The sequence below is a fragment of the Carassius carassius genome, chromosome 24 (genome assembly GCF_963082965.1).
Source record: "Carassius carassius chromosome 24, fCarCar2.1, whole genome shotgun sequence".
NCBI classification, from domain to species: Eukaryota; Metazoa; Chordata; class Actinopteri; order Cypriniformes; family Cyprinidae; genus Carassius; species Carassius carassius.
This window is the reverse complement of record NC_081778.1, coordinates 19,737,855-19,763,685: the sequence shown is the minus strand read 5'-3', so window position 1 is coordinate 19,763,685 and position 25,831 is coordinate 19,737,855. Positions and strand designations below refer to the sequence as shown.

General features: G+C 39.3%; 1 protein-coding gene across 1 annotated transcript in view; it reads right to left on the bottom strand.

Moving 5' to 3' along the window:
- Nucleotides 1-25,831, bottom strand: part of LOC132103102 (integrin alpha-8-like) — an 85,030-nt gene that overhangs the window by 40,914 nt on the left and 18,285 nt on the right. Inside the window, exons 13-21 of the mRNA XM_059507929.1 lie at nucleotides 15,816-16,007; nucleotides 10,511-10,556; nucleotides 9,248-9,355; nucleotides 5,919-5,974; nucleotides 4,208-4,362; nucleotides 2,816-2,953; nucleotides 2,519-2,586; nucleotides 2,188-2,335; nucleotides 879-971 (exon numbers count right to left, since the gene is read on the bottom strand). Coding sequence (XP_059363912.1) covers nucleotides 879-971; nucleotides 2,188-2,335; nucleotides 2,519-2,586; nucleotides 2,816-2,953; nucleotides 4,208-4,362; nucleotides 5,919-5,974; nucleotides 9,248-9,355; nucleotides 10,511-10,556; nucleotides 15,816-16,007 — 1,004 coding nt within the window. The remainder of the gene's footprint in view (nucleotides 1-878; nucleotides 972-2,187; nucleotides 2,336-2,518; nucleotides 2,587-2,815; nucleotides 2,954-4,207; nucleotides 4,363-5,918; nucleotides 5,975-9,247; nucleotides 9,356-10,510; nucleotides 10,557-15,815; nucleotides 16,008-25,831) is intronic.

The following is a 25,831-nucleotide window of genomic DNA, read 5'->3' as shown; positions in this document are numbered from 1 at the left end:
AAAATTATCTCAACTTAGCACCAGCAAGCTTGTTAGCTAGACAGACAGTTAGCATCAGCTAACAATATTTACTTATTTTCAGTACGGTTATGAATAAACATTCATGTCTGTCTACTCGTCTAGTCAATCCAAACGTTACTGTTGATAAACAATATAAAAACAGACGTCACATAGGGATGGTAGCATTTTAATAAAACTGTTAACATTACGGCAGCGGGGAATTTGAACGTGCATGAGTTATTGTATTTAATCTGTGTAATTTTAATGTTTGTTTTTTTATTTATTTTGTTTTTTTTTTTTTACCTAAAATTGATGTGTCTGCATCGTCTGCACTCGGGTATTTCAGTGGGCTTAAATAGATCACTCTTTACAACGGATTAAGATCCCAAAAAACTGACAATTTTGACCTAAATATGATTTTCAGTTACAATAATTAATCCAAAATTTCGACATTAGTAACTTACTTTTAGCAACATCAGACGCACGCGCGCTCACAAGATCTCCCGATTCTTACTTCTGTAGACTCGCACTAAACAGTTCATTTGAATCAGTGAGTGGTCGACTCCAGAACAGCTGCAATCGGATCATTCTAATTCGTAAACGAATCGTTTGGTGCGATTTGCGATCCGATTTAAAGTACAGATACATGAAAAATTTACTTAAGTACAGTAACGAAGTAAAGCTACTTCGTTACTGTCCACCACTGGTACACCACATGTCCATAGCTTAATAAATATATACCATACAATTGCAAAGCATTGGCCAAGCATTCACATCATGGTATCACTATAGGGCACTGTGTGTTTCATTCATTCATATTCGGATCAAACTGTACATATTACATCATATCAACAGAGTTTGTGCTACATGGCTCTTACGTTTGTGTCAGCCACCATTGGGTTTCCCAGGTCACAAACCACAACTCTGGTATCATTCTCTGTCCTGTGCTCACAGTTCAGCCGCTGAAGATCCTGAGACAGAGAGAAAAAAGATTTCATTTCTTCATTATTAAATGTATAATACCTGCTGTGTTGAACTACATGCTGAATGTCTAAGGAACACAAACAGAAGCACAATGCACCTACAGAACTTTAAAAAATACTTGAATAATTATTTTAAATATTAAATATTTTTATAATAAATAAATCTTAAAAAGATTAAGTTGCATGTTATTGTGCATCTACATACAAATACAAAATTGTACCATTAGACAAACAAATCTTACAATTTATCTTTACAATTCTTACATATATTCTTACATTATATATATATATATATATATACACTCTTCTTTTAAACTGTAAAATAAAATAAAATTGGTGCATGACATCAATGAAAACAAAACTGGGCAATAATAAACCAGGTCAATACCCGACAAAAGCAAATGAAAAAGAGTCAAAGGAGGGACGAGGACAGCAAACAAGAGAGAGAAAATACATGATGAATTATCACATCATACATCACTGAGGCTCTCCCCTAGTCATCTCGTCATCTCGTCAATTTGCAAATTGCATCAAGAGCCACTCTCAAACACATGCTGGAATTTCTAGCTATACTAGCAATCAAATCTTTTGTAGTCAGTGCCACAGAGTGTCCAATGCAGGAAGAGGCAGTGATGCATGAATGGAATGATGCATTGACTGAAAGACAGCAGAAGATATGAATTATAGATAAGTGAATGCAGGATTGTATGAAATGAAATAAACAGTCCGTTAGATCTCAGCAATGCATTACTGAGAACACCTAGACATGACGCATGTTTTAGGCTACGTTTAATAAGAAACCTTACCCATAATTAGATCAACATTCATTGCATTCCTGCCTCATTAGTACATCAAAAACACTGCAGGGCTCATGTTTGTGTTTTTAACTCTGGGTCAGGCTGGATTATAGATTTAGCATTTTACCATGATGTATTTAAAGCTATTTAGTAAATATGATATTTCACAAGACCGGAGTTCACGATACACTGTAGATAGATAGATTGGCCTTGACTCTTGAGCTGCAAGGCCAAAATCAAGCTGTGTTTCCACTGTCAGGCCAGTAGCCCCACAGATCTACTCTAAAACCCACCCTTAGCATGCCCCTCTGGAACAAACATCACACAACACCACCATTTTACCAGAGAAAGCACGTATACATACAGTATATGTAGAGTCAAAAAGGATAGTAGGTAATGTTGTTTACCTCACGTCTGCGCTCCACACCAATATAGTCTGCCTCTGGTGGGAGGGTCACATGAAGCTCTGCCTCGTATGCCCCCTCACCCCTATTGGCTGCATTAATGATCAACACAAGCAAGTTGTCATCCCCGATTATAAGTTCAGTCCGGTCCCTATAAAAAAACCCATCAAACCTGCATTTAAAATAGCTTGTAATATGAGGCCAAAATCAAAGAATGACTTGCTATAAAATATAAACAACTGATACATGATAGAACACTGCATACAAAACAAATACACAAACAATTGTTCAATGCAACACACATGTACTGTATGCATCAGACCCACTGACTCACATTTTAGCAGAAAGTTTAAGATCTGGGATGCACATGTTGTCTTCCCCACAGTCCAACAGTATGTTTGCCTAAAGAGGAAAAAGGAAAAAAAAAACTTCTTTCTGCATTTTTTTTTTCAGTTTGAATTGAATTTATGTTTTACTTTTTCTTTTCAAAAAAGAAAAAAGAAAAAAGAAAAAAGAAACTTGTTCTAAACCCTGCATGTCATGATGCCCTGTTTGAATTATTTAATGTGCACAAAAATGCACACATGCAGCTTCTCACAAACAATGGTAAACATTCCTGTTGCATGCAAACCTGCTCATGGTGGAAGGTCTTGCTGTAGTGGTCCAAAATGGGCCGCAGCTGGAGGCCAGGTGGAGGGGAGTTCTGGTCTAAACTGTAGTTCAGTGTCACGCTGATAGGACTCAGTTTATCTCTGAATTCTCCCTCATCCTACACACAGATTAAGAAAAAGAAAAAAAAATTGAAGGTGGAACGCAAACAACTGAATTACTCTTTGTCCTCTCATCCTAGTTTCCCTTTACTTGTTCTTCTACTTCACTTGTTTGATTATCTTTGTCCTTTGATATCAATCTGTTTCCTTTAAACGACAGAAAAATCACAGCTGCCGTATGAGCAATCTTGCCTCAAAAAGCCAAGGGCAATAAATACAGCGATTTAATAAGTTACAAGGATTTGAGAAAATGAGATTGTATGTTTATGTTTCTGAACAGAAATGCACAAGGATTTGTGAAAGAAAAGCTTATGAACACAAAAGCTGCAAGGCTGTTATAGTGTGCAGGGCTGCTGCATAAAAACACACACATTATTTGCACAAATCCAAATTGCTACGAACACAAATATTTTCTCATATTCTTTGTGAACTGTTATTCATGCCTATGGTTATTTTAATTGTGACCTTGATGCATAATAAAATGTAATGCAAAAATAAATATATAATATAATATACTTTTGTATTTAATAATAATTTATCGTTTTATATAAATGTATATTACTACTACTACTAATAATAATAATATAACAAAACATAATTATCAAATTTCTGTTCTTATGTTTTAGGGTGTTTATGCTTTACATCTGTCATATATTTTATATAATATAATATATAAAAAGTATTATATTATTTTTATTTAATAATTATATATATAAATATAGTAATAATAATATGAACATTTCTGTTGTTGGAAATTTTTGATAATATAAAATATATTAAAATAATAACTTTTATTTAATATAAATAAAAACTATACATCAGCATATATACAATAATAACCAATTTATTATTCTTATTTATTAATTTCCTGTTCTTATGTTGTTGGATGTTTGTTGGATACATCTGCCATATACAGTATCACAGCGATAGTTCATATTGCCTGAGATTATATCGGTCAAATTTAGTTGGCAAATAATGTATTTCCCATGGCCTGTGTTATCATATAAACACCCATAAACACTTAAGACTGTGTTTAATTCCTGTGTCACCTTGGTCCAGCAGAATTTTTGGTCTCATTTTTTTCTCACAATGCTTATTCCATCCAGATGAGCCGTGTTTTATTAGGAGCTTGGTTTGGCTCACAATTAACTTTCCCATGGGTTCAGTTGTAGTGAAGATAGAACAAGAATTTAATATGAAGAATGAGGCCAGTTCAGATAGGTTATGTGCTGCATGTTGACTATAAGTCTCACCCGCAGGTAAACAGTGTAGTTATGGCAATGTTGGCGGTCCCCTTGACCCAAAACCAACTGTTGGGTTCTCTGGTGCTGGTGAGAGTCCATGAACAAGATCCTCTTAACTGCTCCACGCTGCTTCAGCCAATCCAGCTGCAGGTCCATTCTCAGAGCTATAAGAGAGAGCGAAGCAGAATCAACAGGGAAATCGCTGGGTGTCAGGACGTGCTTTTCTACATCAATGAAAGGTGGTGTACAGATGTATCAGCTTCAAAGAAGATGTACTGTCCTGATCTAGAAGCACTCTTCAACAACTGTAAGCCTTTCTACTCGCCGCAGGAGTCCTCGTTCATTCTCTTAAGTGTCTACATTCTTCCACAAGCATGTGTGAACGCAGTGTAACAACAGCAAGCTGATCGGATCACAGTCACAGAACAACTACACATGGACTCTGATATAATCATTCTCTGTGATTTAAATTATGCAAATGTCTCCAATGAACTGCCAGAATATACACAGCATGTTGTTTTTCCCACCAGAGACAGTAATATATTGGGTCATTGTTACACCACAATAAAGAATGCATATCCCTCTGTCCCATGGGCAGCTTTGGGGCTCTCAAATCACTGTTTGGTTAATCTTATACCAACCTACAGGAAGAAACTGAAATCAGCTAAAACCTGAAATAAGGACTGTAAAAAGATGGACTAATGAAGCAGAGCAGGATTTTACAAGCTTGCTTTGATTGCACTGATTGGAGTGTTTTTGAAGCTGCTGCCAACGATCTGGACGAGCACACAGAGACTGAAACATCATACATTAGTTTCTGTGAGGATATGTGCATTCCTCATTTAACTTACAACAATGACAAATCATGGTTCACTGCAAAGCTCCGTCATGCCAAAGAAGATGCTTACAGGATTGGGGACAGAGTCTTGTATAAACAGGCCAAAAACACACTGACAAAGGAGATCAGAGTGGCTAAGAGAAAATACTCTAAAAAGGTGAGAATCCAGCTAGCTGCCAATGACCCTGCTATACTGTGCAAAGGACTGAAAGACATCACCAATTACAGGACACCATCACCCAGCACTGTGTTGAATCAACAACGGAGAGTTGAATGAATTCTATTGCAGGTTTGAAAAACCCTGTCTCACACCCCACACCCATCTGCTTAATATTCTTGTGGAAAGTTTTTTCAGGACTTTTTTGATTAATAGAAAGTTCAAAAGCATTTATTTTGAATACACATTTCAGTAAAAACAATTCTTTATTTCAATAAAAGTATACATTTCTGTTTACATTTATTTTAGTTAATAGTTTTAGATTTTATGGTCAAAGATGATTTGTAATGCTCTATGGGATGTGTAGTCGATTTAGGTACAAGTACCTTTTTTATTTGAATCAAAATTGTATTTAATTTGGAGTTGTTTGGTATGGTTTAAGGCTTTGAATACTTTTTGAAAAGCCAGATTTTTCTGTTATTTTTATTTTTTAATCAAAATTGCATTTAATTTGGAGTTGTTTGGTTTGGTTTAAGGCTTTGAACACTTTTTTGAAAAGCTTAAATTTCCTCCAGAACCAGGTTAAATGGAGAGACTTCCACTGTTATAATGAAACCACATGTGCGACTGGCCGAATACATTTCTTCAAGACATTTGCTGATAAGAATACTTCCATTTACATGACACAAAATCCATTAAATTAATAAAAAAAATAATGCACTCACCGACATAATCAGGAATACCAATCCCAGAGATCTTTGCACACACATTTACTGACAGACTGAGAGAAAGAGATAAAGAGAGAAAGAGACATTTAGTACAGCATATCTTAGCCAGAAAAGCAATAACCTTTTTTAACATTTAAGTGATAAAAAAAAAGAAGGTGGAGTGTTTATGCATGGAGCTGAATGTAGACGTGAAACGCTGAGGGACTCAGTGCTCCTCAGTATTCAATTAATTAATCAAATTTGCCTCGTTTTTTTCTCATCCATCTGTCTTTTGCTTGCATCATCTCTCTATCCCTCCATCTCTTAATAGAGGTGGCAATTAGATACGCCCAAGAGTGACTTCCTGTTCCTGTCAGAAAAAAGGGACAAAACCTCTCTAATTTTCTCAAAGATCTCATACAAATACTATATTGTCATTAAATATTGTAATAACATTTCAAAAGCCTTTTTAGATGAAGTCTAATATGCAAACACTCATACAAACACACTTTTATCCGGACACAGCACAGGACGTTCCAGCTATGGGCCACACAATTAATTTACTGGAATGTAAAGATGGCAGTTCTATTGCCTGCAGGGCTCTTGTGTAAAACTAGCCCTTCATTTGCAAAGAACAAATAGAACCAGGACGTAGGACTGAAACATGCTACCCCATCACAAACTACTCACTGACACACATGCTATAAGCCAGTGAGTGTGCATAAAAACACACTCACACCTCTCCAGCTGGTGCTCAATAACTGTATTTTGGTTATGTTGAACGTGTAATGATATCTGTGCTTGGGGACTCACAACTGCAGTCTTAATGGCCCAAAGGGTCAATCTTATGCATAGCATTACATACAACCCAAATATATCTAATGAGAAACACCCCGTTTACCCCCCCCCCCCCCCCACACACACACACACACTTACACAGCGTTGAGCGTGTCTGAGTTAAAATTAGTGATAAACAGCTGGATGCAGTGCCTCATGAACAACACAAAATACCCATGAGGCCATGCCTGATGGAATCCAGCATTTGTGCATTGTAATCTAACCACGCAAACCCTGCCATGACCCCTCCAGGTAGTGGTGCATTTTAAAATGCACAGCCAAAGTCATGTGTACACTGTACAGTGAGCGACAGAAAGGAGAGAGAGTATGCATATTTAATGAAGGAAGTGGCCCCACTTTATCATTTAATGATTACTTGTTAGTTCTCCTCCCTTGTGACAAGGGTAAATGCATAATCATGCACAAGGCTTGCGCAAATACAAATACTCCAGTGCCCAGAGGTTGACATCACACAACCCCAAGACATCCCCCCACCCTGACCCCGACCCCTGCTCTGAAACCGCTGCAACTTTTTTTACTCTACCTCCCATCTGCCCTCTATAATTACTGCCCACTCCTCAGAGTTTTAATGGCACTCTTGTATGTGTGTGTGGTTTAACATGAGTCATTTAGCACACTTTTTTTTTATTAAAGTTGAAAAATGCAAACAAAAGCATTACACTAGTTGTTGATGATGCTATTAATTATTATTATTATTATTATTATTACTATTGTTATTATTATATTGCTATTATTATAATAATAGAATAAAAAACTAATTGCATTAAATTAGAAATATACATTTCACTAAGTTGGAGTTTAGAGCATTTGATTGGTATCAAGGGTACCGTCTTACAGTGGTTCACTTCATATCTTAGAGAGAGGTTCTTTTCCCTATCATTGGGCATTTTTTTCTCTTCTTCAGCTCCTATTATTAGTGGTGTCCCTCAGGGTTCCATTTTGGGCCCGCTCCTTTTTAACGTATATATGCTTCCATTAGGGAATATATTTAGAGGGCACAATATTTCATTTCATCTATACGCTGATGATACCCAGTTGTATATCCCATTGAAAGCTGCTGATTCCATTCAACAGTTGTTGGACTGTCTTGATGATGTCAAGAAATGGTTAAAAAAATAACTTTCTCCAAATTAATGAAGCTAAAACTGAAATTATTGTTTTTTGGTCCCCCAAAATTGAGAAACGGGCTTATTAAGGAACTTGGCTATCATTTCCCCTCAGTTTCTTCTCAGGTCAGGAACCTAGGTGTCATCTTTGACTCTGTATTATGCTTAACCAAGCAAATAAATTTGGTTGTTAAAAATAGTTATCATCAACTACGGATTATTTCTAAACTTAAATCATTCCTCAGGATTTGGAGAAGGTCATTCATGCTTTTATAACATCACGTTTAGATTATTGCAACTCCTTGTATTTAGGCCTTCCTTAGTCAACCATTTCTCACCACTAGATGGTTCAAAATGTAACTGCAAGGATGTTAACAAGCGCAAAGAATTTTGACATTGTCATCCCGATCTCAACATCACTCAATTGGTTCCCAGTCCATTTCAGAATTCAGTTTAAAATTCTTTTGTTTGTTTTTAAAGCTCTTTATGATCAAGCCCCTCTTATTTAAAATATCTTATTATCTCACATTCATCTAGTAGATCCTTAAGGTCTGCTGATCAGTATCTTTTATATGTCCCTCGATCACGTTTAAAAACCAAGGGTGACAGAGCTTTTTCAGTTGCTGCCCCTTGCTTATGGAATCAGCTGCCACTGGATATTCGTCTTGCACCTTCTATCATCATTTTTAAAAAGAGGCTGAAAGCATATCTTTTCTCCCAGGCATTTTAATCTAATCTAAGTACTGTGGTTTTTCCATCCTCTGGATCTCTTTACGCTCTCTTCTCTGTCTTGTTCTGTTTTGGTGTTCATCTGTGTGTTTCAAAGTCTCTCTATTTCTAACCACAGTTTGTACATTTATTTTACCAAGCTACTTTTTGTTATTGCAGAACTCCGCACTTTAGTTCTTTCTTTTGACGCTCCAGAGCCTCCAATTCTTTCTTCCCCATGCCAACCCCAACACACGGGCACATGCACCCCAAGCAGCCAAACAGATCTAGTCACGGGCCCAAAAACTACTTGTGAGACACAATGTCCATCCACAAAAGGGGTAAGAATGCAGGGTTGTATTTATGTTTGAGTTTGGAAGAATTTATTGAGACTTCCAGAAACACTAAGGTTTTACCACAAAGAAGAAAAACTGCTGTAATGTGGTACTACAGACCACATGACCTTAAAACCTCCCAGTCAGCCATAGCTATTTGGCCCAGACTATTTTGGTTTACCTTTAACCAGGACTAAAGTTCAACATAACTGTCCCATCACTTCGTCTAGAATAGATAAATCAAAACATGAACTTTCAAAAGTAAAAGAGTCACCCTTTCTGTCAGAAGCTAATAGCATACTTCAGTGACTAGCACTGGATAAATGAAGTTGACACTTACCAGGTTACCATAACATCAGAATTGGGCATGCAGCAGGACTTGTCCTCAGGATTGAGAATTCTGGGTGTCAAAATCAGCTGAGCGGCCACCGTAACCACTGGCCTCGCCCTAGCATTGAGAGAGACAATATAACAGGAACAATATTACAAAAATAAATAAACTACTGATATAATAATATATATATTATTGCAGTAATGAGTTTGAATGGGAAGCTGAATTCGGAGCTGTGCATAAACATTAGGAACCCACTAAAGCTGGCTGTTTAACATCAAAAGAAATGACAAGACCTAATGTCAATGTGAATTTCAGTTCATAAGAACTTTTACAGGTGTGAGGTGATGTGTTTAACATTCAATGCACATTATTATTTACATAATCACAAAACATTTAACTAACATGAACTAAACATTCAGAGTCTTATTCTAACAGAACTTCAGACAAGCCGAGTAAATGAGAACTTAACATGAGGTCAGTCTCTGTTCTGCTCCGGTCTCTCTTTCATTCTGTTGAGACTAGCACTCAAACTGGATTAACAGTGGAAATGTTATCTTACACAAATACAGCAGAGCCCACTACAGCTAATCGCTTTAACACTGACACCAAGACACTGCTAGTGTGTGAGACTCTGTGCTGGGACATGTTAATTTGTCTGTGTGTTTTTGGTGGCTTTGAGGCAGGAAAAAGGGACTATTTTGAAACATTTCTGTAGGAAACCTGATCCGAAACACCCAATCGAAGTCTAGGGTACTCAGACTAGACATGCCACAAGTCTGTAGATAATGTCCGCTGACTGGACTCCTGTCAACTACAGCTAAGGAATTCTTCATGAATGCATTATGAAGCCAGACATTTCAATATTTTCTGTTATGCAATTTGAAACTGTGTTACAATCACATCATAGAACGGAGAAAAACGACTTCATATGTATCAGGTTTCCTTCCAGCTAAACCTCAAACACAGGTGGTTTTTGTGCTGTTCACTCTAATGGGGAAAGCATGTGAGTGTAGTAGAAAACTGTGGGAAAAAATGTATATCACTTATAATAATTCATGATAACACTGGCATCATTTGAATTCTGAGACTTAAAGCTGAGAAACACAAAACTCAAAACAAAAAACGACTGCTATCGAATTACAACTTTTTATGATGCACATCATGTCACAAATATTCCCAAGTACTTGTCTAAAATGTAAAAATATAAGTTTTTCAACATTTTGATAATGCTGTATTAAAATGGTTTATGTCGAGTGTAAAATTGCTCACCTGTAGGCCACAACTTTACTCACTCCGAATGCACCGACCAGCAAATCTATAAAGAGAGTGAAATATAATGAGAGCTGGAGGACGGATACAATATGATACAGAAAAATGTGTGTAGCAAGAGAAAGAGGAAGAAAGAGAAGGAGTAGCTGGATCATAAAGCTTCAAAGCACACTACAGCTGGAAGTGATTCGGGCCTCCAGCAGACTCCATTAAAGATTCGTCGACCCGTTTCTCATTCTACCAGTCTCACATTTTACATCACCTGCCATCCCTGAACAGACCCACTGAGGAACCCTAGAGAGCCCCAGAGAATGTGTGAGGCTTTAATCTCATTCTACTCAGAGGTGCACAGCCACATCTGATTAAGAAGAAGGTAAATACAGCACACTGAATACTTTCCTTCTCTTATTAAAGGTGGACATGATAAACCTATATGAGATTTTAATGGGATGCAGTGGAAGCATTGTATTGTAGTTTAAATGCACCAGGGCCTTCAGAAAAATTAAGCGATTAGGTTTAATTAAAACAATGTGATCTCCATCACTACTTTGTAAATCTAATGGAAAGGAAGACAAACCAACTAATGCCACAAAACCCCAGAGAATCCATCAAACTGATTGGTAACACTTGCTTACTTGTACTGCGTTTTTCCTGGATGGCATTAGTATCCATATTGTCAAAACAAAAACAATGAAATCATTTTTTGTTTCGCATATTTTGATAAGAATAAGGAAAAGCATGAAATATTTCATAATAAATGAGTCACTCTGGAATAAGACTTATAATTTTATAATTATATAAATTTATTTATTTTATAATTTTATAATTATATAATTTATTTCCCAAACTTTTGAATGACAGTGTATATGCATATTTTTTTTAATGAAAATGTACTGCATAACTGCATAACAAATGACATTTTCTGATGATCCCATTCTTTCTTCCTCCAACAGCAGCACCAAAAAAAGCTGATCATTATACAGACACATACACATAAATATTGAAATAACTGAACATAGCAAAGGTAACATTTTTAATAAAAAATAACTTTTTTTTATAATCAGGCCAAACAAAAAACATTGATATAGACAGAATCATCAAATATTCAGGTCTGTGTGCACACAAAGCACACCTCCTGCACCTGAGATCATGAAACAGTGGAAATACTGGCAGTGTGTGTGTGTGTGTGTGTGTGTGTGTGGTCTGTTGCTTCTTCTGTTTCCTCTGCTAAAGCTATAACCATTCATTCATCTCTGACATCTCATTAAGCTCGTATGTATAACTGAACCAAAATAAACCATAGCAAAAAGTAGATTCTGACACCCGCTCAGACATTATTACAATATTAGAGGTTTGATTTCTTTGGTGGTGAAATAGTTCTTGTGATAAGTATAGAATTTCTAAAAACTAAACATTAAACTTTAACCTTCACAGAGGTCGGTTTCATTTTGTCTTTCATCAAACTTGAGTGAAACAGCACTTTCTCTCCTCGGTTTATAAATTGTACAAAGCATTAATAGGAAGAAAGAGTACAAATTGGTCATGGAGGGATGCTTTCAGTCAGGAAAACTCAGAGCCTCATATGCAGGAATGTTCCAGAACAGCTCCAGCACCCTAATGAGTGCTCAGAGACTGCGGCTTTGATTCCTGTTTCACTGAGGTTGATCACTGGCTTTGCTTTCCATCAGGTCCAGCCTTCAGGAACAAGACACCCCTGGCAAAGAGCCCGTTGTAAACCAGAGTCAGCAGCTTTTGGTTTTGTGACAGAAAACACACTTCGAACACAATGGACAGAAACACGCACACTACTGACAGACACACACACACACCATGAAGGCCCGAGCTTTCACCTTATATCTGTGAGGCAGAAATGATGACAGAACAATTAAATCTTATTACATTCTCACATCTGGAAAGTCCATTTGTGCGCTCTTTAAAAGACTTCCTCAGAACAGCAGTGAGGTGTGTGTGTGTGTGTGTTGCAAGAGTCAACCTCCAATCTTTCAGGTCAAACCCTCTGGCCACCACAACACAAGGGTCTTAACTGCAGGAATAGGTTAATAGGAGGGGGATTGATGAAGGGAGGGGATGGAAGAAGCTCAAGCACTTAAACTTTAATGAGGACGGATTCTGTTAAAGTCATCTTCATCCTCTAGCCAATGTAATGCCGAACCACAGCCAACTAATGCAATCCTCTCTTTTACCTCCAGCTCAGAATTTCTCTCTCATTTCACCTGACATACAATCACACATGCATCAATCTCTTCCCCTTCAAAATCATTTGAAATGAACTCCTCCCTGTAGATGTCTGGATGGAAATCGGGAGTAAATTCACATTTTTGAGGGCGCACTAAAGGTGCCAAGTTCTTAACACATTTCTAATGGGTCCTGTAACATCAATTTCATACACAAACAACATATCATGTTTTTGGAAGTATTATAATGTAGAAATACTGTATATTGTAAAGGGGAATTCTGATCATAAATCTTTTTTTTTTTTTTACTGAATGACATTCCGATTCTTTGTGTTACCATTTGGAATTTAAAATGTGTTTTTGTCTCAATTTAGTAAAGTAATTGTTTCTAAATGTGCAATGTGAGTGTGTCGGTTTAGTTCTGTTCTGTTCTGTCTGGGAATGTATTGTTGCTGAAGCAGCAAACAGGAAATGCAAAGTACAAAATCTCCACTGCTGTCATGATGAATGATACTTGACCTTTGACTTTAACCCTGCATTTAACCACAAAGTTCACACTCAACCTCACATTAACCCCAAACCAAACACTCAAATGGCTTGTAAACAGGAAAGGTAAGCATGTGTGCTGATGTATAACATATAATGAATATAATAAATATTTAAAAGTAAAATGGTTCTTATAATCTATGTAGACATATTAAAACAATGTGCTGACCAAGTTTCCAGCAACAAGCAATAGTTTGTCCATTCTGAACATGAAATTGCGGCTCAATAAGACAAAAATTAGAATTCTGTCCCTCACCCTTATGATGTTTTAAACTTGAATTAACTTTATTTACAGACTTCAAAGAATCAAATTAAAAAAACAAATCTCATTTACATTTATTCATTAGCAGATGGCTTTACCCAAAGCAACTTACAAATGAGGAATACATTAATCTAAATGAACTGAAGAAAGTGAAAATTTACACATACATGCATCAATTATATAATAAAAGGCCAATTAGATGATTTACACTTATGAAAGATTACTGAGAGCAAATCTCTAAAAAGCTTCAATTTATCCATTTTAAATAAATAAAAAACCTGTTTTCTTTCTTTCGTTTTGCTTTCTGGGTCTGTTCAGCATCATTGTGTGCATGTGTGATCCTTTTGCCATCCATTGATGGTTTTAATGTATGGAAAAAACTTCTTTTATTAGAACATATTGTGCGCAACACACACATGTGCATTTAAGTTGCCTAATGTTCTGACTTCCTGACTCTTTAAAGAAATCGTGTGACAGCATCTGCTTTGATGATTTTGTATAATGCCATTACAAAATGAAAGAGGTGATTAAAGGACAGAAAGAATGAACAAACTGCTCTATTTTTCCTGAAATGCGCTTAAGGCATTACAGCAGAGTTGAGCTTTAGAAACACACTGGATGTTTTTGTAGTTTAAATGAAACTATTAATTCATATTTATGTTAGTCAAAACAAGATTATGGCACAGCTGTGATGGATTGTGAAAACATGCACATCTGTGTTCTTCAGAAAGCTCTGGATATTAACTCTGGCAGTTCAAATCAATATAAACTAAACTATAATCACCATTTGAGGACTAGCTGGGATGCCCAGACCTCAACTAGGAAACCTGAGGCTCTTTTGTCCGAATGCAAGTCAGTTCAGTACATATTCCAGATCAACTACGTTTGTATGGACACAGTTCCATAACACATCACATTATATAACATATTTGTTTGTGAACACTTTAAAAGTTTGTTTTCAGTCATAACAAAGCCAATCCTAAACAATCATGTAAATGTTTTAGTCATACTGAAATTTTACCAGTCAGGTTTTGCAATATATATATATATATATATATATACACAATCAGCCTCAATGTTGCGCACTCAGTCCAAAACACAGTGATGAACTGTGACTTGTATTTGATACTTCAAATACTCGGTTACAAACTGGGTTATGTATACTTAGACAGAGAGATGATAACTGTACATAACTGTACATATATATATATATATATATATATATATACAGTGGGCTCAGTATGTTATTTTGTCCTTTTTCTTTTTCAATGAACACATAAAATTGATCAAAATGGACACCAAATACATTTGTAATGTTACAAAAGATTTCTATTACAAATAAATTATGTTCTTTTGAAATTATTATTTAGCAAAGAAACCTGAAAAAAACTACTGTTTCCAAAAATATAAAATCATAAAAAAATAAATCAACATATTACAGTTTTACTGTATTTTTGATCAAATACATGAGGCCATGATAGACATAAGACATTTTTTTTTAATCTTGCCGACCACAAACTTTTGAATAGCAGTGTAACTGGACATTTTATCCACCTTAAAATGTAATCCCTTACATCAAAAGAATTATTTCCAAATCATATAAACATTTTGCTGAAAATGTATTCAACTGCTTTAAAGTTATGATATTTTCTTCTCATAGATACACTTTGGCCTGTTTGTCACACGGCTGAAAGAACCAGAATTGAACCCTTGAAACTTCATCTGGAACCCAGTCAACATCTGCCACACAACAATCTGTCTCACCCACCCACACACACAGGCTATATATCGCCTGTTCAGTCACCTGCAAATATTTATCTCCATAGTCTCAAAATGATCGACTTTAAAAAAAAGTTCAATAAGATCTGAACTTGAAACTTCAAGTTACTAGTCTCAATGAAAATGAGCTGAAACATCATTCATATATGTGTGATTTGATGTGGCTCAGACAGCAGAGAGTGTCGGAAATTACATGGATTTCATCACACTCTGCGGAAGATTGTTTTCAATTAAAACATGATAAAAAACCTTGATAAACATAATAATGAGGAAAATATGCAGAAAAAATATCCCACCATAAAAGGAGACAAAGAAAAGCCCAAGAAATGAAAAAGAACATATAAAAACAAAACAATTACCAATGAACTTAGCAACAATATAACCTGGATATCTCGGTCCAGTCTTTCATTCTTCCTTCCTACATCTAATCTCCCTGGCTTACATCAGTTCCTAAGCATGATTGTCTTAACAGAAACTTGCGTAAACTGAGAGAGTAAGAGACTGAAAGTTTTTCTTTACTCACCAGGGTATTGGTTGTTATCGAGGTCAGAATCTCCTCGCAGGGTGAATCCAAAGCCTGCTGGGATGGAGGATGAGGCCCAGTCTCCTTTCAGCACTTGAGATGCCTGTAACATCAGTCCAGATTTTTGCCCGTTATAGATGAAGACCCTGCCACCACGATCTTCCCCTGCGAATGGAGCCCCTATTGCCACGTCTGAGTAAGAAAAGGATGGAGAAATTATATTTGATCAATAACAGCATATATAAGATGTACTTCCAATTTGCTAACTATGGAAGCCAGTTTCTTCATAAGATTCAAAACATTTAATGAATAAAAATTGTGGGAGAGTTAAAAATTAGTTCAGAGAAATAAAGTTCCAACTGTGAGTTGTCATATTGTGAGATACAGGGCCCTATAATACACCCGGCGCAATGCGATGCAAGGCGCAGCGCAAGTGTGTTCGCTAGTTTAGCATTTTCCCGTCCAGCGCAACGTCGCTTAATTAGCAAATGCTTTTGCCACCATTTGTGCGCCCATGGGCGTGCTGGTCTAAAAAAGAGGTGTGTTCAGGCGCAATGCTGGCTCATTGCTATTTTAAGGAGCTGAAAATAGACTGCGCCATAGATCAACTCAAACCTGGTCTAAAGTCTGGCGCAATGTTTTTTCTTTGTTATTTAAAGAGCATGTTATTATAGGCAGGTCCACAACACGCGTACACACTGCTTATTAAACACAGGGATGCACAGCAGCACACAAACATGCCAAATATTAAAAATTAAAGGATTGCAATGCATAAGAATTTTTTGTAGGCTAATTAAATATATATATATATATATATATGGCGTAATAGATAGTCATCGCATGTATCAAATAGAAAAATCTATTTGCTAGAGCAGAGCAGCTCTGTTTTATCTCTGAGACACGTTCTGTCTTTGCGCTTGCCAAATTCTGCCTTGTAAATAGCAAATCCGTCATGGCACGAGTGCAACTGGCTCTTAAAGGTAATGGAAGATGAGACTCTGATTGGTTTATTGCACATTATGCCCAAAAAACATCCATTACTCATTAAGAGAATAGGGACAACCCATTTAGACCATGCGCGCCAACCATTTTTTCGTCCTTAAAATAGCAAAAGTGGATTTGGACACACCCTGAGTGCGCCGTGCGCTCTACACTTTGCGTTTAGATCGTTAAAATAGGGCCCACATGTTTTAAAGTCTTAACTATGCTATAAAGTCACAGTTATGGGGAATAATGTCTAAAAAGTAAGATATATAGTCCCAGTTCTGAGAAATATAATTGCAATTGTGGGATATGTCATAACATGAGACAAAGTCGCAAATGTGAGTTGTGAAGTTGCAGTTGTTAGACGATGCTGCAACGTGAAATCTAAAATCGCACTTAAGATTTAAAATCCTAATTGTGAGCTATAAAGTTGAAATGCGATACAAAGTCTGAACAGTGAGAAAATTGTTAGACAAAGTTGCAATTGAGATATAAAGTCTCAATTGGGAGATACTGTATAAGGTCTAAATGTGAGATAAAATTGCAGCGTTATTGTCACGGTTCATGAATGCACCGTCTCCTGCTCGTCTTATGTTACGTCATGTTGATTGTTTCATGTGGGTGCTACCGCTGATCATCAGATCAGCGGCAGCTGCAGCTCATTCCACCAGCCTACTTAATGCCCTGTCTTTCGTCTCTTGTTTGTCAGATCATTGTTTGAGGTCCTCCGTGGTGCATGTCTGTTCGTCCTCCAGCTCTACTGCTTCGTGCCTTGTTTCTTGTTTGGTCTACCTTGGATTACTGCCATCACCTTGGATCTATCATCACCATCACCTCCACCAGCGCACTCAAAACACCAACTCACCTGTCTGTGCTACCGTCGAGGTCCCTGCGTCACCCACCAGCATCTCCTCATCAATTACTTTCCTTCAATAAACATTCTTACTTGCATTTGCCTCCTTTCCTCCATGGTGTCATGACAGAATGATCTGACCAACTATGGAGGCAGCGAGTAATCAACCATCCGCCCAAGATGAGTTTCGCAGCGCCAGTGTTTGGCGGATGGACTCCCAGGAGAGGAACCTTAACGACACTGGTCGCGCGGTTCAGGCTTTGGTGACGCAGGTGTCCGAGCTCACCCAACAACTACAGCTACTACGAGTTCCCACTGCGCCGCTCACACCGCGCGTTCCTCCAGCACCATCGGAAGCCCCCTCCCAGCCGTAACCACGTCTCCCCATTCCGGAGTCCTACTCGGGTGAGCCCAACTTTTGTAGAGCTTTCTTAACCCGATGCGATATGCATTTTTCTCTCCAACCCAGAACCTTCGCCAACGAACGAGCCAAGGTGGCCTTCGTATTAACCCTGCTCACTGGGAGGGCGGCATTATGGGGAACAGCGGTGTGGGAGAACCAGGATCCATGCTGCGCCTCGTTCCAGACACTCTCCGCTAAATTTCCCGGGAGGAGAAGGAGAGGCGGAGGTCCCTGGGCCTGTGCCTCTACTGCGGGGGAACCGGACATCACGCTTACACCTGTCCGGTAAAAGGCCAAGCCCGGTAGTATGTATGAGGCTACTATCGGGTGGGATCTCCGTCGAAGACCTCATCATCATCCACGCTCCTCCCGGTAAGACTAAGATGGTCAGCGCAGATTCACGACTATCAAGCACTACTGGACTCATGGGCGGAAGGTAATTTCATGGACAGTACACTGGCACACAGACTACTCATTTCCCTCAGAACCCTCACGCACCACATTACAGTTCACGCTCTCAATGGACAGAAACTACCAGTCATATCTCAAGTCACTGAAGACATCACCCTCATCACACCAGGCAACCACTCTGAAACTATTTCCTTCCACATCCTTGACTCTCCCCTGGCACCCATAGTCCTCGGTCACCCCTGGCTCCTCCTTCACAACCCCAAAATAGACTGGTCATCCAACTCCATTCTGACTTGGTGTAATAGAGGTCATGAGTCTTGTCTAGTGTCTGCCTGTCCGTCTGACAAACCGAGAGAGCCAACCAAGATTTGGAAAGGGTGTTGCGATGTTTGGTTTCCAAGAATCCTTCCTCCTGGAGCCAACAATTGTCTATGGTGGAGTACGCCCACAATACCTTACCAATATCAGCTATGGGCCTATCTCCATTTGAGTGTAGTGTAAGTTACCAGCCACCAATTTTTCCCAGTCTGGAATCTGAAGTCGCGGTCCCCTCCATTCACGCCTTCGTCCAGAGGTGTCACCGCACTTGGACTAGAGCCCGCGAGACTCTACTCCAAGTGGGGGCGCGCACCAAGGCTAAAGCCGATCGCCACCGGTCTAGGCCTCCCATATACATCGTGGGTCAAAAAGTGTGGCTTTCTACTAAGAACATTCCTCTCCGTTCCGTCTCTAATAAATTGGCTCCCAAATTTATTGGCCCGTTCACTGTCACCAAGATCATTAGCCCGGTGGCAGTCTGCCTCAAACTTCCTCCTGCGTACAGGAGAATGCATCCCGCCTTTCATGTGTCTAAAATAAAGCCTGTATTTCATTCTCCTATTAATCCGCCTACCCCGGTCACCCCATAACCCCCCGCCCCCCCGCCCAGACCCGCCGCGACTCGTAGATGGGGACACCACTTATTCGGTCAAACGTATTCTGGACTCTAGACAGAGGCGACGCGGATTTCAGTACTTGGTGGACTGGGAGGGTTAAGGTCCGGAGGAGAGAAGTTGGGTGCCTGCTAGAGACATCCTGGATCACTCTCTTATCGATGATTACAATCGACAGGTAAGGGATTCTGGGGACGCCAGGAGGCGTCCTTAGGAGGAGGGGTACTGTCACGGTTCATGAATACACTGTCTCCTGCTCGTCTTATGTTACGTCATGTTGATTGTTTCATGTGGGCAGCTGCAGCTCATTCCACCAGCCTACTTAATGCCCTGTCTTTCGTCTCTTGTTTGTCAGATCGTTGTTTGAGGTCCTCCGTGGTGCATGTCTGTTCGTCCTCCTGCTCTACTGCTTCGTGCCTTGTTTCTTGTTTGGTCTACCTTGGATTACTGCCATCACCTTGGATCTATCATCAACATCACCTCCACCAGCGCACTCAAAACACCAACTAACCTGTCTGTGCTACCTTCAAGGTCCCTGCGTCACCAACCAACATCTCCTCATCAATTACTTTCCTTCAATAAACATTCTTACTTGCATTTGCCTCCTGTCCTCCATTGTGTCGTGACCGTTATATATAATTTCTTCATCATCAGAAATAAAGTCTTAATTTTTTGTAACTTTTGTAATGTCTCATTTGCAATATACAAAGTCACTTTGTGAGATAGAGAAAGACATGAAGTTGCAGCTGTGAGATATGAAGAGATAAAAAGAGATTTTGATAAAGTCATGAAGTCCATCATGAAGTTGGATTTAGTTTTTATTCTAACATAAAAACAGGCTTCCATACAGTACTGAGTGCTACAGTATACATTTGGATCGGCTCCATTTTGTCATTAATGATTTATTATTGATTATTTCAGTGTTTGATATGTTGGAGAGGAACCGAGAGATGTTAAAAAGAATACTGATGATTTACACAAAGCTCCACAGGGAGTGACCGCTCTTCTCTCTTCGGCACTGAGGGACTATTATAGAACAATAACAGACTCTTGCACAAACACAAGTCCAAGTCCAATACTGCATGGCCAACAAATCTCCGGGATAGGGTTATCTGTTCAAGTGTTCCTCCTGCCAGCAGTGCTGCTCAAGTCATTAACCTACATTTGGCCAGCAGCACATGCACACAAGAGGAACACTGAAGAAACGGAGAAATGCTGACCCAGAGAGAGATGCCATCTGAAGGGCAGAAAGGCAGAGGATCAGAGCGACTGAGGGGATGTTGAGGAAACAGGCTCTATAAAGATCAATGTCAGGGATATGCACATTACTTTACTTTAGAGCCACTTTTAGAAAATTACCAGGGGCCACTGAATTATCTCGTAATAGTAATGATATATGGCTTTCATTTGAAAGGTTTAAAAGTGTTCAGTAACAAACAATCACAGCCATAACTTAATGCATAGCAGCCTCATATATTTATCAAAACAGCGCTGAAGACATTTTATATTTTCACTCAACGTAGTCCATGTGAAATACAATGCAACTATGCATCAATAGTGATGACATGGTTAATATCTGCATATCCTTATGCTCTGCATCAAAAGAATTCTGTTCCTCGTAATTGACCCTTTGCAAAGTCTGTTGCTGCATCAGACAAGCTATAGCGCTCTCATGCTATACATCACATTCTCACTCAGTGAAAACTTTATTGAGGCATAAAGAGGACACTGACAACGCAGACAAAACAGAGCAGGTTCCTTTTGGTATGAAACAATGTCTCAGCTTAAAACTTTTGTAATTAACAAATTAAAACAATAAATACCATTTAAAGTATCATGACATATTGCTGCAGTGCCTCAGTTCAAGTTGAACATGAACAGATAATTTCTTCCTACTAGTTATAGCATGATATAAACATGAATGAACATCCGAAGTAAAATGTCTGTAAAATGTCTGTTTCTCTCTGCTGTGGCATGCATTTAATTAAGACACAATTAAATGTCTTGTAAAGTGTCATATATATTGTATATACACATCCACCCCAGCATCAAATCAATGTGAAGTGACAAATCCTCAAGACTCTCTACACTACACGCAAGTTGATGGAGCAAAACTAGAGTGGTGTACACAGACTTTTTGAATATATAATGGCATTTTTGTCCGTTTGTGTCACTTGGTTGCAGTGTAGACATGGAAACTGCAACTGAACCCTTAAAAACAATGATGTTGTTAAGGATAGTTATGTCTGCAGATAACCTTATAGGGATCTGAATTTAAGGTTTTAGTATCCTCGATCGAATTCCTCAATCTGTAATGAAAATAACTAACAAATTGCAAAGAACTTACAAAAACAAAGTGATAAAAGGATACAGAATAGGGAAAGAGAGAGCCCATGACTAATGACAGAACTTCTTTTAAGCTATGCAACTGTTCTGAGGTAGAAAGGAAATAAAAATGTAATTACACTTAGAAAAATAAAACCATCACCACAAGAAAGCGCTCATTTCCGTCCACTGGACCACCATGTGTGTATGTGCATGTGCGTCAGCGTATGCAATAATGCTCTGTTTCATTGTTTCTCTTGGGCAAGTTCCTTTCTAAAAATATCTGTCGCGTGTTGTTGATGATTCTTGATCATTTCCTTTTCCTGTTTTTTGACAGTGGGCACAGTAGCTGGCACAGTGCCAAAAGACCTCCAGCATTAACAGTCAGACTGTCGACAAAAAACAACAGTATAATATATACGAGAGCAAATTCATTTTGACACTTTACAAGATACTTAATTGTGTGGTTTGGCCTTAATCAACTGCATACATACACTACATTCCATAGTGGAGGGAATCTCAATCTGAATTTTACAGACATAAGAAACCACTGAGTCAAAAAATAATAGGCATATATTATAAAGTCATGCTCAAAGGCCTAATCTATTTTTCTGGCCACAATTGAAATATAATTACAAGTTTTATATGTACTTTTAAAGATAATAAATAAATGTATATATATATATATATATATATATATATATATACACTCGCTGGCACCGATACAGGATGGCTGCCTCCGTGACGTGCTCTGCAGTTGTTTTTGTGTTTTTGTTAGTTTGTCCTGTCTTTAGTTATATTCCTGCAATCAGTTTCACCAGGGACGAATTGCTGGACATTCGGCAACACACATCTCCCAATATATCACCAGTTTTCGACTATTCTGATGTTTTGCTGGACATTCTTGTCGGCGGAGCGGCTGCGCTGATCACACGCTTCAAGAGGACGCGCAGACGGGGAAAAAGAGCTGGCGCGCTCGTGAGACTCAGAAAACGCGGATTTCGAACGCCGTTGCCTAGCATCCATCTGGCAAATCTCCGCTCTCTACCCAACAAAAAGGACGAACTGCTTCTGCTCTCCCGGACAAATAAGGATTTCTCACACTGCTGCTCTGTGTTTCACGGAAACTTGGCTGAATGACACAATACCGGACAGCGCGCTCCACCTGCCGGACTTTCAGCTGTTTAGAGCGGATCGCAAAGCAGAATCAATGGAGAAATCGCGCGGCGACGGGACATGCTTTTACATCAATGAACGGTGGTGTACAGATGTAACTGTGTTAAAGAAGATGTGCTGCTCAAATCTCGAAACACTCTTCATTAACTGCAAGTCGTTCTATTCGCCGCGGGAGTTTCATTCGTTCATTCTGGTGAGTGTTTACATTCCTCCGCAAGCGCACGTGAGCTCAGCTTTACAGAAACTCGCTGAGCAGATCACAGAGACAGAACAACAACACCCGGACTCCATTTTAACCATTCTTGGGGACGTTAATAAAGCCAATCTCTCCCGTGAACTGCCAAAATACAGACAGCACATCACATGTCCCACAAGAGGCAGTAATATATTGGATCACTGTTACACAACAATAAAGGATGCATTTCACTCTGTTCCATGGGCAGCTTTGGGACGTTCTGATCACCTTCTGGTTCATCTTATACCGACCTACAGGCAGAAACTAAAATCAGCTAAACCTGTATTAAGGACCTTAAAAAGATGGACTAATGAAGCAGAGCAGGATTTACAAGCTTGTTTTGACCTCACTGACTGGAGTATTTTTGAAGCTGCTGCCACCGATCTGGATGAACTCACAGAGACTGTAACATCATTTATCAGTTTCTGTGAGGATATATGCATTCCTACCAGGACTCAACTAAATTACAAAAATGACAAACCGAGGAATTATTCTGAAAAAATAAGGACTCAGTTCACTTCGAACGACTCCGCATCAGTGTGGAAAAGTCTAAAGGAGATCACCAATTACAAGACACCACCCCCCAGCACTGTGGAGAATCAACGACTGGCAGACGATCTGAACGAGTTTTACTGCAGGTTTGAAAGAACACCCATCACCTGCCCTGAACGCCTGCCCACACAACCGTTCACACCATTAACAACTCCTGAAACCCATCCTGAACACCTCTCCAATCAACCGCTCTCACCATTCACAACTCCTGCAACCCATCCTGAACACCTCTCCAATCAACCGCTCTCACCATTCACAACTCCTGCAACCAACCCTGAATGCCTCTTCAAACAACCGTTCACACCATTCACAACTCCTGCAACCCACCCTGAACACCTCTCCAATCAAGCACTCTCACCATTCACACCTTCTGCATCCCCCCTCTCCCCCACACCTGCAATTCAGATAAGTGAGGATGCGGTGCGCCAGGTCTTCCGGAAGCAGAAAAGGAAAAAAGCACATGGCCCAGATTGTGTTACACCAGCCCGTCTGAAATCCTGTGCTGACCAGCTGGCCCCCATCTTCACATAGATCTTCAACAGATCGCTGGAACTGTGCGAAGTCCCTTCATGCTTCAAACGCTCCACCATCATCCCCATCCCAAAGAAATCCAAAATTACAGGACTAAATGACTACAGGCCTGTGGCTCTAACGTCTGTAGTCATGAAGTCATTTGAAAAACTGGTGCTGGCCCAACTGAAAGACATCACTGGACCCTTGCTAGATCCTCTTCAGTTTGCCTACAGAGCATACAGGTCTGTGGACGATGCAGTAAACATCGGACTGCATTATGTTCTGCAACACCTAGACAGACCGGGGACTTATGTGAGGATCCTGTTTGTGGACTTCAGCTCGGCTTTTAACACGATCATCCCAAACCTCCTCATGCCCAAACTAACTCAGCTTTCCGTGCCCACCTCCATCTGTCAGTGGATCAACAGCTTCCTGGCAGATAGGCAGCAGCTAGTGAGGCTGGGAAAATACACATCCAGCACCCGTACAATCAGCACCGGAGCTCCAATGGGCTGTGTTCTCTCCCCACTGCTCTTCTCCCTTTACACTAACGATTGCACATCTAAGGACCCTTCTGTCAAGCTCCTGAAGTTTGCAGATGACACCACACTCATCGGCCTCATTCAGGACAGTGATGAGTCTGCTTACAGACAGGAGGTTAAAGAGCTGGCTGTCTGGTGCACTCTCAACAACCTGGAGCTTAACACGCTCAAAACAGTGGAGATGATTGTGGACTTCAGGAGAAACCCCCCTGCACTTCCCCCACTCACCATCATGAACAGCACTGTGACTGCAGTGGAGTCATTCAGGTTCCTGGGCACCACTATCTCTCAGGACCTGAAGTGGGACATTCACATTGACTCCACTGTGAAAAAGGCCCAGCAGAGGTTGTACTTCCTTCGCCACCTGAGGAAGTTTAACCTGCCACAGGAGCTGCTGAAACAGTTCTACTCCACCATCATCGAATCCATCCTCTGCACTTCAGTAACTGTCTGGTTCAGCTCAGCTTCTAAATCGGACCTCAGAAGGCTACAGAGGGTAGTCCGGACTGCTGAGCGACTCATCGGTACAACCCTCCCTTATATTCAAGAACTGTACTTATCCAGAGTGAGCAAAAGGGCTGGCAAAATCACTCTGGACCCCTCACATCCAGCACACTCCCTCTTTGAACTGTTGCCATCTGGTCGACGCTACAGAGCACTGAGCACCAGAACAACCAGACACAGGAACGGTTTCTTCCCTCAGGCAATCCATCTTATGAACAGCTGATAATAACTGTGGAACACACCACACTATTTATATTTATATACACTACACTTATTTATCTAACATACATACTTAGCGTACACTTACATTTTTTGCACATAATATACATGTACATACATAAATGCTCATTGTAATATACCTGCCATACATTGTCAATTTGTATATTGTCATTCCTTACCCACCTATTTGTATTTTTTTGTATTTTTTATTCCTATTGTGTTTTTTGTTCTGTCGCTGTTATGTTGCACTGCGGAGCTTCTGTCACGAAAACAAATTCCTCGTATGTGTAAACATACCTGGCAATAAAGCTCATTCTGATTCCGATTCTGATATATACACACATATACACATATATATATATATATA